Consider the following 15,068-nt stretch of genomic DNA (forward strand, 5'->3'; position numbering starts at 1 on the left):
TTGACCTCCCTTTTTTATTCCGCGTCAAGGCTATCTTGACCGCAGCCAATCTTGCTGAATTTGTACCGAACGTGCTTAAATCTCACATCCGGCCTCCAACACGACTTCACTGGACCAAAACATCCTTCGTTTCATCTTTTATGTCCGGTTCACGTGGGCTCGGTTGCACGTCGTAGCGACCTCAGCCTAGCTTTAGCTTCGTTTAGCTTGCTAGCCACTAGCAAAGCGACACGTTCGCGCTGGGCGGCGATCGAGTGTGAACTTATTAAAGTGTTGGAATTGTCGTGTGAAAATGTGTGCGGCGACCACCGCAGACTACCAGGAGGAACTTTGTGGCGCAAAAGACGAGAACGATCCACCGCGTCAACTGCTGGATGACGTTAGCAAGCTGCAGCAGACAGCAGGTTTGTTTACGTCACTATTTTATTATACTTTCCCCGTTCACTAACGTGTACTATCCATTACCCCACCTTAAGACCGCCATACAATGTACATGTCAGACGAATGAATGTAAATTAATTTTTAAAACGCTGTGGGTTGTTTTAATAGCGATTTCACTATGGAACAACAACAAAGTTATCTGGCCCCTTGTGTGGAAAAAGTAAAGTAAATTTATTACTGGTTGGACCGGCCTCAACAGCAACAACAACAAAAAAAAACGCTCCAAGACTTTTTTAAGCATCATTCATGCTTACTTGCCTCCATTATCTAGACCTAGAAACCTAGATTGTATGTTTGCCCCTTAGCAACTTGTTGTTGTGATCACGTGGGCTCTGCAGTCCTGAGCGGATTGGCCATAAATTCACACGTTGATGACAAAAAGCACCGTTACAGCACATTTCGTCGTTTCTAGTTTTGTTTCTCACTACCCACATGATAACAACATGAAGTATTATCAGAATTCCCCCCCAAAAAGACGAATAATAACCGACGAGTAGGTTCCGTGAAGTCGCTAGCCGCTAGCTAAAAATGATCAAAGGGCGGCGCTGTGAGATGACGTCACTTCTAAGCGACGCACTGCAAAAGGACAGACTTTCAGTGTCCGTACTCTTAAATTGTTAAATCGGTTTTGTTCCACCTAAAATCTGTTTTTTTTTTGAAGATATCATTCTCGTTTTTATTCATATTTTTTAAAATTAAATGTAATATTTCAATATAATTTGATCATTTCATTTGCTATCTTGCCTTTACTCAAAACCACTCGAAATGAACTCTCCCTTATCCCCGTTCTCTTATTTAGTTGTAGTCAGTTTTGCTAACCTAAAATCATTTTTTAAATTTTTTTAAGAAATCATTCTCGTTTTATTCATATTTTTAAATTTAATATCACAATTTAAATATAATTTAATAATTTCATTTGCTATCTTACCTTTATTCAAAACCCCTCGAAATTAACACCCCCTTAGCCCAACAAAATACTTATTGTTTTGCTTTGAGTACTGAAACATACTTTCTCATTATTTTTATATTCATATTCCTACAAAGCCTCAATACAGGATAATTAAAAAATGCCAGAGACAAATAAACTAAATCTAACTTCTTGAGGAGCCGGCAAACGACTGGATGACAAATTCAAATGAGACACCGTGAAAATGTTTTTTGGTCGTATTTCTTGTTTGAGTAAATCTAGTATATCTATATATATCCAAATCTATAAATATATATGAAATCCTCATCCATCATTGAAGCGTCAATTATGGCCCGGAGGTCGCTAGTTTCTGGGTCAATCAATCCGATTTTTTTTTTTCAGGCGCTCAGCAGATGCAGAGATGTTCGCATAAATTAAACTTCTTATATGCTTAACATAATTAACAGTTTCATTTTCTAGACAAATACAAAAAAAACACTAAAAAAACCCAACTTGTTTGTGAATTATGGACCATCTCGAACTTCAAAATCATTCCACATTTCAATTTGTAATAGCACATTTATTGAGTTAGCCCATGCTGTTTATTTAAATGATATATATATAATATTTTTTATCATATTATATTATGGATTATAGAATAATAATAATAGATTAATTTTGAGCTGAGTTTTTTTTTTTTTTTTAAAGAAGGCTTTTCTAAAAAAATGTAGTGGAATAACAAAGACTTTTCCCTAGCACTAGGAAGAATCGTGATAAATAATCCTGATAACAATATTGATCAAAATCGTTGTGAAAAACTACTAGAATCACACAAAAAAGCATAATTATTTAATCATTATTTGTTTAGTGTTATTTTGGGTCCGTTGACTGCTGTGCGCACCTACGCACGTTGGATGCCAATGACGGTGTGGACGGCCACACCCCACCACGTGCGACATGCGCGGGTCCAGAACTGTCATTGTTTTCATCTCCGCGGTGGGATCTCTGGTGGAAGAAAGCAGGATTGAAGACCGCGGAGGTTGTAAATACGGTAAACAAACGACATTCGACCCATTTGTGTTCGTCTTCTTTTGTCTTGCAGACATCAGCGAAAATCATCATCCAGAGTGGCGGCACGTTAAAGAGGAAGAGGAGGAAAAATATTTTCATCACATTAAAGTGGAGGAGGAGGAGGAGCGACAGTTTTTAAATATTAAAGAGGAAGAACAGGAGGAAATCTACAAGGTTCATTTGACTGGTGTCTCTTTGAAGAGTGAAGATGAAGGTCAAAGTGAGGAGAACCGAGGGGCGGAGCCTCCCAGCACCGGCTCGAGTCAACGCCTGAAAACAGAAGGCGGTGATAACCACTGTGGAGGATCCCAAGCAGACGGACTCTTAGCTCCGCTGTCAGATCGCGACGACACTTCGTCAGACTCCTCTCACGCCTCTGATGATGACAGTGAGGATGATGATAGCGATGATGATGATGATGATGATGATGACGACGATGGCGATATGTGTCATCCTGACAACAAATCCTGTAAATGTTCTCAGTGTGAGAAAATGTTTGCTTCTCAGAGGAATTTAGAGCGACACATGAAAATACACACCGGGGAGAAGCCGTACGCCTGCTCCGATTGCGGCCAGAGGTTCTCGCAGAAAGGAACCTTAAAAAGCCACACGACAACTCACACTGGCGAGAAACCGTTTGCCTGCTCAATTTGCGCGCGAAGCTTCTCTCAAAAGGGAAACTTATTAAGACACTCGAGAACCCACACTGGTGAGAAGCCTTTTACCTGTCCAGTTTGTGGTCAAAGATTTTCTTATAAGGCACACTTAAAAAGACACGCAAGAATGCACAGTGGTGAGAAACCTTTTCCCTGTTCAGACTGTGGAAAAAGATTCTCCTGGCAGGGAGCCTTAAAAATACACGCAAGAACGCACAATGGGGAGAAACCTTTTTCCTGCTCTGTTTGTGAGCAAAGATTCACTGAGAAGGGAGCCTTAAAAATGCACGCAAGGACGCACACTGGAGAGAAACCTTTTTCCTGCTCGGATTGCGGCAAAAGTTTCACCCAAAATGGAACCTTAAAAAGACACATGAGAACGCACACTGGAGAGAAACCTTTTGAGTGCTCTGATTGCGGGCAACGATTCACCCAGAAGGGAGGCTTAAAAATCCATACAAGAACGCACAAGGGAGAGAAACCTTTGTCCTGCTTGGATTGTGGGCAAAGATTCGTGCAGAATGGAAATTGATTTTAAAAAAATAATGGTAATAATCACACAAGCGCACACACTGGTGAGAAACCCTATTCCTACTCATTGGTGCGCAAAGATTTACTCATCAGCGTCAGTGTGATCAATGAAAGTCAGTTTCATCGGGTCACGCACAAAGGATGATTGAATTCTTGTGGACATCAACACTCGTAGCAAAACATTTGCCTTGTGTGATGTTTTTGTGATCCATCCATCCGTTGTCTGAGCTGCTTGTCCTCAAAAGGGTTGCAGGAGTGCTGGACCCTTACCCAGCTCTCATTGGGCAGGAGGCGGGGTACACCCTGAACTGGTTGCCAGCCAATCGCAGGGCACATAGAAACAAACAACCAATCACACTCACAATCACACCTAGGTGCAATCTCGAGTGTCTAATTAATTTTGGAATGTGGGAGGAAACCAGAGTGCCCGGAGAAAACCCACACAGGCGCGGGCAGAACATGCAAACACATGTGCAGAGACTGGACAAAATATACTGCAATACTCAGGGATGAGAATTTTCCACGGGTCCGCGGAATTCAGAGTTTTTTGAGCTGAAATTGTCATTTTTGTGAAACGTGTAAATCCGTTGAGAAAATATGCAGGGGTACGACTTGACGCGGGGCGAGGCTGTGATCAAGACCGACCGCCGGCATCTATCGGCAACGCTTGTCGTGAAATTAGCCACAGCTGTGATCACGGAAAACGGCACTGCGAAATGCTTACAGCATTGCTATCTGTTTGCATTCATTTTAGTGTTTATAATAACGACAGCATTCCGATTTCCGGCAGCATTTTGCCGGTATCTCGTCGGGATTTTCACTCTGATGTTAACGTTTCATAAAGAAGCATTCTGTTTACTACGGCATAGTTATAACTTATAGACATACGTACGCATGTGTTATCGAGCGGTCTGCAGGTATGGTATGGTGAAAGTCTCGGAGCGGAAAGATGAAGATCGTGCCAGGGAAAGTGATAAAACCAGGGGGTAAAAAAAAAAAAAAAACTGTTTCAGATGGACACAGCTTGAAAAAAAGTCTAACCGTGCAGATAGCAATGAAAACTGTATCAACACGTCTAACCGAACACGGACAAAAAGTGGACGTTCCCGGCAAAGTGCTGTGCACTCTGTGTTCCGATATGATCGATTATGGAAACCGAGGAGCAAAAAATTATCCAGGAGCATATCCAAACCAGGAAACACAAAGGTAAGTTGGACGTAAATTTCCCAAATATTAAATAATTGAGAACTGTTAATAGGATTAGGCCTATCTGTAGCACTAGCCCTGTAGATCACACATTTTATCGCTCACTTTTATATTTCATAATTCTCTCTCTCTCTCTTGCATATATATATATATATATATGTGTGTGTGTTTATTTCTAAAGTATAACTTGTAAGTGCAGTAGCCTATTTGAGATAAATTTCACTGTCTGCATTTTTATGTCTGAAGTTTGGACTCGTATTTTAAGTTTTCAAAATATTATGATTGCCCTGTATTTACACTGTTAGAAGTAACCAGAGGTCACCATTTAACTGTGTTTTACAAAAAAAAAAAAAATTCCAAAGGGGGGCGCACCCCGCTTTCACCCCCACCCCTCCAGACATTTTCAGTGTTTTTCCAAATTGGTCATTCTCATCCCTGAGTACTGAATTGCTGAGATATGGCTTGAAACTCGTTTTCCATTTTTTTTTTTGTGTAAATTTTCCTGATTTTGTGGCAATCTGGTGACTTACCTCCTGTCGGAAACCGCATCCGACAAAGCCTTTACATCCCCCCCCCAAAAAAAAAAAAAAAAAAAAATATATATATATATATACTTTTCATATACGAAGGCTTCCAATATTAGTGTATGAATATAATAATAATGTAAAAATTCTGCTTTGCGCCAAATGTGTGTACAGTATATCTTTATTTATATTTTTTATTTTTTTTTACAATGAATGTTATTCAAAAAAAAATATATATATATATATATATGTTCACGCAAAACACAAGCAGTATTTTTAGGATGATTTTTTTTTTTTTTTTTAACCGACTGTTGATCATGAATTTTTGCCATCCGGTTACTTCCCTCGCACTTTTTTTTAATCGATATTATTGTACAGGGTGTTCCATATGTCTCCATATGTAGGAGACATAATACATTAAAAAAAAACATGGGATGAGTATCACGCACGGCACTGTGGCACAACTTCTTGTAACGTTAAAAAAAAAAACAGGAAGTATTTTGGATCAAGCACAATGTGATCGAAGACATACAGTCAACATATTATAATAATAGAAATGGTTTATGTCAAAAAATGTTTATTTTTCCGATGTATGGAGACTTATGGGATGCCCTGTACATAGCAAATAGCAGTGGTGTCAAACCCAAGGCCCGGGGGACAGATCTGGCCCACCACTTGATATTTTGTGACCCGCGGATGCGAATCATGCATGTCAACTTCTGTGATTTTTGTGAAAATCTGTGCCAACATTTCAAATTATCATATCATGAATGATAAAGTTGAGCGATTGCAAGCATTTTTGTGGTACCAAACATGAAGAATAGTTGAAAAATGTATTACGCTTGATTTGTGATTCCAAAACTAGTTTATAAATTTCATGTGGAAGTATGATGAGACAATTAAACATGGCCCTCTGAGGGAAAATATCAGTGCAATTTGGCACGTCACAAAAAATTAATTTGACACCCCTGGCATCTTGCTACGTTGTAAATACTTGAAAGGACAAGTGCGATTTCCACTGCGCCGACTTTAAAGAGCTTGCCGGAGCCATCTATCCGTTTTCTTAACTGCTTATCCTCACAAGGGTCGCAGGGGTTGCTGGAGCCTATGCCAGCTATCAACGGGCAGGAGGCGTGGTACACCCTGAACTGGTCGCCGGCCAATCGCAGGGCACATCGAGACATACAACAAGTCACACTCACAATCCCACCTAGGGGCAATTTAGGCTGTCCAATTAATGTTGGATGTTTTTGGGATGTGGGAGGAAACCAGAGTGCCCGGAGAAAAACTCACGCAGGCACGGGGAGAACATATAAACTCCACAAAGGTGGGTCCGGGATTGAACCCGGGTCCTCAGCACTGTGAGGCCAACGCTTTACCGGCTGCCCCACCGTGCCGCCGCAAAATTTCACACTTGACGTTTTCATCCAGTGACGCAGCGACAAATATCTGTAACAAAACTATATACAATATAAGCAAATGCCATGTACCTTATTTGTAATAAAGTATCTATTCGTTGCAATTTTTCTATCGGGCCTCCAAAAAAATATTACCAATTGATCTCATTTCCAGGATTGAGGGGCGAACCGACGTGATCCGAAACAATTCTATTTTGGGGGGGGGGTGAAGTAAAAATGGTTTTCCTGATGTAATTCCCTTTTATGTGTCTTATTGTGTCCCATGCAGTTTGTTTGATTTTTCAACGGACGATGAATAGAAAAGTTGATTGTATTGCTTTGCAATAAAACAAAAAGGAAAACAGCAAATTACTGTTTTTTTAATCATTATTTCAGGTATGATTTTACTTATTGAGCCAATATTTTTTTTGTGGAAAGACATGTTTAAACGGTGTTAGTGTCCCTAGCTGGACCCAAATACATATTTAATTGATTTAGAAAAAAAATGGTTCTGTGTCTTTAACAGTTTTTCATCTTTTTGGGTTCTTACTTTTTTTTCAAGACAGCCACACAATTACACAACCACAGTACAAGTACCACAGATGCATTATTTGCCTCGAGGATGCTCGTGGAAAAGTACAGAGAAGGTCAGAAGGAACTCCATTGTGTCTTTTTGGACCTAGAGAAAGCCCATGACAGAGTACTAAGAGAGGAACTGTGGTACTGCATGCGCAAGTCAGGTGTGGCGGAGAAATATGTTAGAATAGTACAGGACATCTATGAGGGCAACAGAACAGCAGCGAGGTGTGTCAGAAGAATTTAAGGTGGAAATGGGACTGCATCAGGGATCAGCTCTGAGCCCCTTCCTGTTTGCTGTAGTAATGGATATGCTGACAGATGAGGTTAGACTGGAATCCCCTTGGAAGGAAGGTGTCTGGTGTTCTGTGTGACAGAAGAGTCTCCGCTAGGATGAAGGGCAAAGTTTATAAAACAGTGGTGAGGCCGGCCACGATGTACGGATTAGAGACTGTGGCACTGAAGAGACAACAGGAAGCAGAACTGGAGGTGGCGGAAATGAAGATGCTGAAGTTCTCGCTTGGAGTGAACACATGTACAAAAAAAAAATGCCTTCAAACAGGAACATAGAATATAATCACAGAGCCTTCAACCTTCACTGATCTTTGCTGTTTTCTCTCCCAACACATTTATGTCTCTTAACATGGTGGCTTTGCGAGAGACTTTAACCACAGAGCGAGCAGACAAAAGGTCTCTCTCCTTTGTGCGTTCTTCTGTGCTTTCTCAAGTTCCCTCTTTCAGAGAATCGCTTCCCGCAATCTGAGCAGGAAAAAGGTTTCTCTCCAGTGTGCAATCTCGTATTTTTTGTTAATGTCCCCTTTTGGGAGAAACTTTGGTCGCATACAGAGCAGGAAAAAGGTTTCTCTCTTGTGTGTTTGGTTAACGTCCCCTTCTGGGAGAATCTTTGGCCACAAACGGAGCAGGAAAAAAGCTTCTGTCCACTGTGCGTTCTTGTGTGTCTTCTTAAGCTGCCCTTATCAGAGAATCGTTGCCCGCAAACCGAGCAAACAAAAGGCTTCTCGCCAGTGCGCGTTCTCTTGTGTGTCGTTAAGGTTCCCTTTTCCGAGAATCCTTTCCCGCAAACTGAGCAGACAAAAGGTTTCTCTCCGGTGTGTATTCTGATGAGCTTTTTCAACTTGCTCTGATAAGAAAATGTTTCCCCACACTGAGAACACGTCAAGTTGTCAGAGTGACAAGTCATATCACCTTCAGAGTCTTCGTCATCATCAGTGCGAGGAGAGTGTGACGTCGTGTCACTTTCTGATAGTGGAGCTAAGAGGCCGTCCGCTTGTGATCGTCCACGGTGGTCTCCATCACCTTTTGTAGTCATGTGTTGACTTGAGCTGCTGCTAGGAGGCTCCGCCCCTCTGCTTGCCTCACTTTGAACTTTAGCTTCACTCTTCAAAGGGAGACCAGTCGAAAGCAACTTGCTGCAGTCGTCCACTTCCTCTCTTGATGTGGACAAGCTTCGCATCTTCCTCTTTTTCTATGGAAGTGGACTGCGGTTCCTCTTCCTCTCTGAGGTCACGGGGCTCTTTGTCCTCCACCTCTTTTTTAATGTGAAAGGAGCCTTCATTCTTCACTTCTTTTTTAACTTTCAGGCGCTCTTGCTCTTTCCACTCAGGATGAAAATCTTCACTGATGTCTGCAAGACACGAGAAGATAAAAATAATAAAAACAAATAAATTCTCTTTTTGTAACGTTAATATTATGTACAATTCTTTGTTTACATTTCAGTTTATTAGGAAAGTAAGAAGGCTAGCTGTTACCAGTAAATAATTTTAAAATTGAATTCTTCTGTTGATCATTCCATCAATTTAGGAATAAAAATATGATTATATGAAAGTGTATTTTGCATGCATTTCAAATTTTTTTTTATCTCATTACTGTTCCACTAACAAATAATTGTTGTTTATTTGGTGTTTTTCAATACCAAATAAGAGTAAAGCAATATCACACTCACAGAATGACTTTTAGCTCTTAACTGCCAGATCAGACGTATTTTATTACAAATATCACATTTGCCCCAATATTTTGAATTATACAAACGTTATCGGCATTTGTCATCCATCTCAAAACTTTAGCCCTGTCAGAACCTGTACTGGACCCGTATAGCAATAATACCATACGCTACGTTTTATTCATTACTCCGTATTTAGGTCTTAAACTGTATTTTAAACGCTATATTACATCATATTTCAGCGACAGACTGGTTTGTTGTACTGTTAAATTCGACCAGTAGAGAACGCCAAAAAAATTCCGATTACCGCTTTTTGGGGGGGGAATCAAGGCTTAAATAATAATGCATGAAATAAGATATTAGAAAGTTATCCAAATGTTTACTAAATTAATACGGACGTTTTCAGGTGAATACATTTTTCGTTATTCACACCACAGAGATAAAAACTGGTAGATATGTATTATTTAAACATAGCAGCCGTATTCCGACATGTGTTACTTACGACATTAGAACGACACATTTCCGTAAGTGTCGTGTTTACTTTGTGTGTGTATGTGTGCAATGTTTCTTACTTTTCTGGTGGAAAAAAAGTACTTATTAGCACACATTTGTTGTCTGGGAAACAACGAAGCTTCACTTTGTGTCGCTGCCATTCCGTGAGCCATTATTAGCTTTGGCTATCGACTCGAGGCTAACATCCGTTTCCGGTAGCGGCTCGCAAGCTAAGTTAGCCCGAGAAGCTTCACCGTGCACGGAAACGACTTCAAACAAAGATGGAGCGAGGGGTGTGTGGAAGAAGGTGGGGACGTCCGGCGTGAGACTTGAGTAAGAATTCGGGAAGATTTGGTGGTCTCGCGCTCACGTCGACCTCCTCGGGCCTCTCCGGATTCTCGTTTTTGCTCAGGAACTTTTCTTTTCCTTTCTTACCCGCAGTGATTTAGCCCGAAAGTACTTTAATTGTGAATCGTTTAAATTTAAAAAAATGCTTCGTAAATGTGCTTCGATGCAATCAAACCCTCCTTTGGCATTTATCCTGACGAACCTTTACGAAAGGAACTACGTTACCCATAATCCTTTTTTTTAATTTAATGTTATCGCTATTTTATTCATAACATTTTTCTGAGACTTTCAATCCCTTGATTTCGCTCATATTTCCCCAGGAAATCTCAAAGTCATTTTTTCCCAAAACACCACATGAATGGTCATAATTCATTCAGTCGTCTCCGTGCACAGTGGAGCTTCTCGGGCTAGCTTAGCTTGCTAGCCGCTACAGGAACCTGATGTTAGCCTCGAGTCGATAGCCAAAGCTAACGATGGCTCACGGAATGACAGCGAAAAAACTGAAAATAATAATAATTCTTCTTACATAATAAATTCTTATTCGTAAGAATGTTTTCCTTACAGATTCCACCACGTTGTTGCTTTTATATAATACATAAAAGTATGTAACACCCCAAGGGTCACGAGTGCAAAGCCGTCACAAAACGCGCAAGCTTTTATTTAATGGCCAAACGCGTTTTCGGTGGTTCTTCCCGAATTAGGGAACAACTAAGTGGGGAAGTGTTGTGGGCTAAGAACCAATAAAGCTTGTACCACACGTCACGTGATTGTTTTTGCTGCTCAGCTAACTTCAATGTGAAACGCAATATTTATAAAGCAATGTGCATATTTCTAATGGTGAAGTGTTTTGAAAATATGAAATGTGACTCCTTGTCTGCTTTTGTCTGAATCCTCTAAAATGTTTTTCCGTTTTGAAAATAAACGCTATCCTTTTTCCTGAAAGCTGGCCAACTCGGAAATGACGTCATTTTCAGATCGGATATCCCACTTCACGATAACCGTCCCAAGAACACAAACCATTTTGAATTACTTTTTAACGATTCATTATGTTTTATTTTGCTTACCTTAGATATTTACTTCCTCCGTTTCTATTCTTAGTTCTGCTATTCAAATATATATTTTTACACTTTTATATTTTTATGTTTTGATCTCTTTTTCTTGGGTCAATCCTTTTTACAAGTGCTGCGTGTCTGTGTGCGTGTATGTTTTTTTACAGAATAAATGTATGAAAATCAAACTAGAAAATGTAATTGATCGTGTTTTTCAAGACCGACAGCTGACATTTGTCAATCTTACCACTAGATGACGCCTTTATACTATTAACTATTTTTCTCCAGACCTTTGCTGAGTACTAAAATTAATTTGAATTATGTCAGTTCCATTATGTCTTGCAATTTTGATGAAAATTTGCTTGATGAATCAAATACTTATAAACTGGAGGACAATTTCTTTATAATTGCATGTATGCATCGTAAATAATTATGACTTTCAATAAAAGTTAACTTTCCTGTTACTCATGTCAACGCTGATGCAGCTCTTCAGATTTTAATATAATCCAAAATCTGGATTATATTAAGGGACGAATTTACTTTATAGTTTTAATACATTTAAACATGTTTATTGCATGTTTTTGGATATGATCTATTACAATTTTTACCCATAGATGAATGGTGGTCTGCCGTCCAGTATAATATCAGATAACTGGAAAAATAAAAAATGGCTCAAATTGGAAGCACCATTTTGGAATTACTTTATTTATATGTCGAATATTTTTCTGAAGTGCCGTAAACTTTTGAATGCAAATAGAAAATGAGTTTATATTACATTACAATAACTGTCACCTCTTATTTGCAAACGTTTAATAACGGAATTAGGTCAAACAGCACATTTGACACATTCGGAACCACGTTCTTTGTATAAAGTATCCACAACTAACATTTCATATACCTGCAAATCACGTCACTTTTTGACATCCACCAGTGTTTCCCCATCTTTATTTATTTGAGAAAGAAGTCACACAAATCAAGCAAAACAAATGGAGTCTGCAAGACAACAGTGTCTGTGCAGTAATAACGTTGTAATAATGCAGTAATAACAAAGATATGACCAACATTCCTGAAAAAAAAATAACATGCTAGATTCAGTCAGGATTACTTGCGCAGTGATTTACTGTATTTTTTTTTTTTTTTAATCAAACACAGCCGTCCATTTTCTGTAGCACAACGTTAATAACACACAAGCAATCACATAAAAGTGAGGCATTATGTTAGACATAAATCGTGTGTTAAAAAGAAAAGATTTTTGTAGGTTTTCCAACAGCCGGCTAAATTCCCAGACCCCCCGGTCTAAACATTCTCAGAAGACCTCCAAGTCTCCCGAACTGTACACCACCGGCGTGTCCTCCGTACCTCCGGCCTGCTCTCCCACCCGGGCATCCTCCTCCTCCGCCTCCTCCCCCTTGGCGGCCTCCTCCAGCGACTCCAAGGCCTCGTTGGTGTCGCTGGCGAACGTCTCCCTGGAGACGTCGTCGTGCTCCTGCAGGTTGAGCGTGCCGATGGCCTGCTTCATCTTTTTGGCAATCAGGTGGTGCCGCCGCTTCTGCGCCGCCTTCTTGCTCTTCAGCTCCTTCTGGTTCTCGGCCAAGAAGATCTCCCTGGTCTGCGCCCGGGAGACGCTGGGCGTGTTCTTTAACAAGTTGAGGTAGACCCCGCCGGGCGTGCGGCGCCTGCTGCCGTCCAGGGTGTAGACGCCGCCGCTCTCCTCCAGCGTGGCCGTCTCGCCCAGCAGTTCGATGGCTTTTTTGGTCCCGAGGACTCTCACGATGCGTTCGATCAGGTCTTTTTTCGGTTCTCGCAGCCTGTACACGATCTCGTCCACGACTTTGTCCTCTGGGTCATCTTGGGTGATCTCGTACCGGCCTTTGACGTCCATCTCAGCTAAGGGACCCAGTCTTTCTTTCACCGGCCTTTTCCTTTTCGCGTCACCCCCCGCTCTCTCCGACCCGTGGCCCCTCGCGCAGTCCTCGGACTGCTCATCCACCATTTTCACTTCCCCTTCATCTTTTTGCAGCTTCTCCATCTGCCGCTCCTTCTCCATGATCTTCTGAGCCAGGACGTAGTTGTACGTCTCCACGTTTCTGTCCGACATGGAAACCTCACCGTCCATGCCGAAGACGCAAAGTTCCGCGGCGACCGCATCCTGGCATTGCTCCTGCACTACGGACCCCCAAATGTTGTTCACCTTCCGGGTCGGCGCGGCCGGGCGACGATCGGCACCGGTTGGCGAATGTTGGCTACTTTCTGGCGTTTGCTGCGCCAAGCGGCGCCTTCCTCGTCCGACGAGTCCAGGTCGCTGTCACTGGACTCTGCCGGCCTGCCGGAGTTCCTGTAAGGAACGGCAGGTGGCAAAGTGGCAGCTCTGTGCTGGAAAGACTGACCGCTAAAGGCTGGAGGTTGCGCGGCTCGAACTGCTCCCGACGCTGTGGCGATCTTCATCTCGGAATCCGAACCAGAGCTGGAAATCTCTCCATCTTCCAGATCTCCGTCCATTACTGATCTGGAAAACCCGGATCAAAGACAATGGCTGTGAACGACGAGCGTTTTACTAGCACAACACTTGGCATTTGTTTCCGTCCCCGAAATATTACAAACCAAATTATTACCTTCAAATAGACGCTCACGGCTAATACTTAGACCCGAAAACTCTGTGTTGTAGCCTAGCTTAGCCGCTAACACACTACAAACTATCTTCTGTTACCGAACTTGAGTTCCTCAGCCGAGGGAAATTGGCGCTCAGGTTCACTTCCGTCCGCTTTCCTGTCTCAGCGTTTCAGAATAAATGTGCCGCGTGCGTTTAGAAATCTTCCGCTTGCTTTCTTGTCCGTCTGCTTCCAAAATAAACCTCGACTGAAACTGGTCGCAAACACACACGCGGCACTTCTTTTAAAATGTCCTCCTCAGTTAAAAAAAATAATAATAATAACTTTTATTAAATTTATCGATTGTAGTGTATGTAAATTCACGTCCAATATTTTATTGGAAAGTAGAAACGGATGATCATGATCACTGACCTAAAAAAAAAAAAGACTGAATAGCGCACACTAATGGTCAAAACACGAATATGCAAATTATTCATTGACATCAGAGTATGAATTCAAACTTGTAACATAATTTTTGAACTTTGAAATCCAACACACAAGTATTTGTCTGAAAAATACAGCGTAACACAAAGAGCTCTTATTTCTGTAACAATGTGACGATAAATTCAATGCAAATTCACCTTTTCACAACTTAAATGTTTTACATATTTTACCAAAATAAGAGCTTCTCGATGTACCTATTCATGGTATATCCATCCATCAATTTTCTTAGCCGCTGATATATTTAAAAAAAAAATGGATCGGCATACACAACTAGCGCTGTGTCGGTTGAAGGCTGTTGGCCGCCATATTGGTACTCCCAAAATGCGTGGAGTACACCGTTGACAAGTTAGATTATGGCGGGGTTTTTCTCAAAGTTTGGCATATAGAATTAAAACTAGTCATGTGATCTTGACATTTTTTTCAGTTCTGGGAACATGAAGAATTTTTGGTTCGACTTGGCAAGACAAAAAAGGCTACCAAGAAACCGAGGGCCCGATTTCTGTGACGTTAACTTTTCCCAAAATAAGCTGTGAAGCACTATCATCATAACATAGCAAAAAAACAAGCATTTTTTGTCATGAAAATATAAAATTTAATGTCAATCAGATATATTTTTGGAAATAAGGACTCGCAATGGGAAAATAGATGCTTAACACATTGTTTATTTGTTGTCTCTGAAATTTTCAACTTGTCTCCTCACATTTGAAAATCAAATTCACTTTGCAGAGTTCTCTATTATGAAATTCATCAAAAATTTCACTGAATATGTGTTTTCTTGCTTATCCTCTAATGAAGTTTGGGAAAATATGAACATTGCT

At 40.9% G+C, this 15,068-nt stretch overlaps 2 protein-coding genes across 2 annotated transcripts; one reads left to right on the plus strand and one right to left on the minus strand.

The window, feature by feature from the left end:
• On the plus strand, window positions 1-4,646 carry LOC133493904 (oocyte zinc finger protein XlCOF6.1-like). Its single transcript, XM_061807900.1, has 2 exons — window positions 1-404; window positions 2,451-4,646. Exons 1-2 carry the CDS (start codon window positions 293-295, stop codon window positions 3,605-3,607), a joined length of 1,269 nt encoding a protein of 422 aa, XP_061663884.1. The 5' UTR covers window positions 1-292; the 3' UTR covers window positions 3,608-4,646.
• Window positions 4,647-12,087: 7,441 nt separating this feature from the next.
• On the minus strand, window positions 12,088-14,002 carry phax (phosphorylated adaptor for RNA export). The gene is given in 3 exon segments (XM_061806710.1): window positions 12,088-13,357; window positions 13,360-13,664; window positions 13,771-14,002. Coding segments are annotated over 2 exon segments (1,191 nt in total). The 5' UTR covers window positions 13,658-13,664; window positions 13,771-14,002; the 3' UTR covers window positions 12,088-12,464.
• Window positions 14,003-15,068: the final 1,066 nt, after the last annotated feature.

This window comes from Syngnathoides biaculeatus, chromosome 20 (assembly GCF_019802595.1).
Source record: "Syngnathoides biaculeatus isolate LvHL_M chromosome 20, ASM1980259v1, whole genome shotgun sequence".
Classification (NCBI taxonomy): Eukaryota; Metazoa; Chordata; class Actinopteri; order Syngnathiformes; family Syngnathidae; genus Syngnathoides; species Syngnathoides biaculeatus.

What these genes read in the sequence shown, in the direction of transcription:
- LOC133493904 (XM_061807900.1), top strand. Translation starts at nt 293, where the DNA reads ATGTGTGCGGCGACCACCGCAGACTACCAGGAGGAACTTTGTGGCGCA. An exon ending in CAAGCTGCAGCAGACAGCAG is followed by an intron (nt 405 to 2,450) that starts GTTTGTTTACGT and finishes TTTGTCTTGCAG; the next exon opens with ACATCAGCGAAAATCATCAT.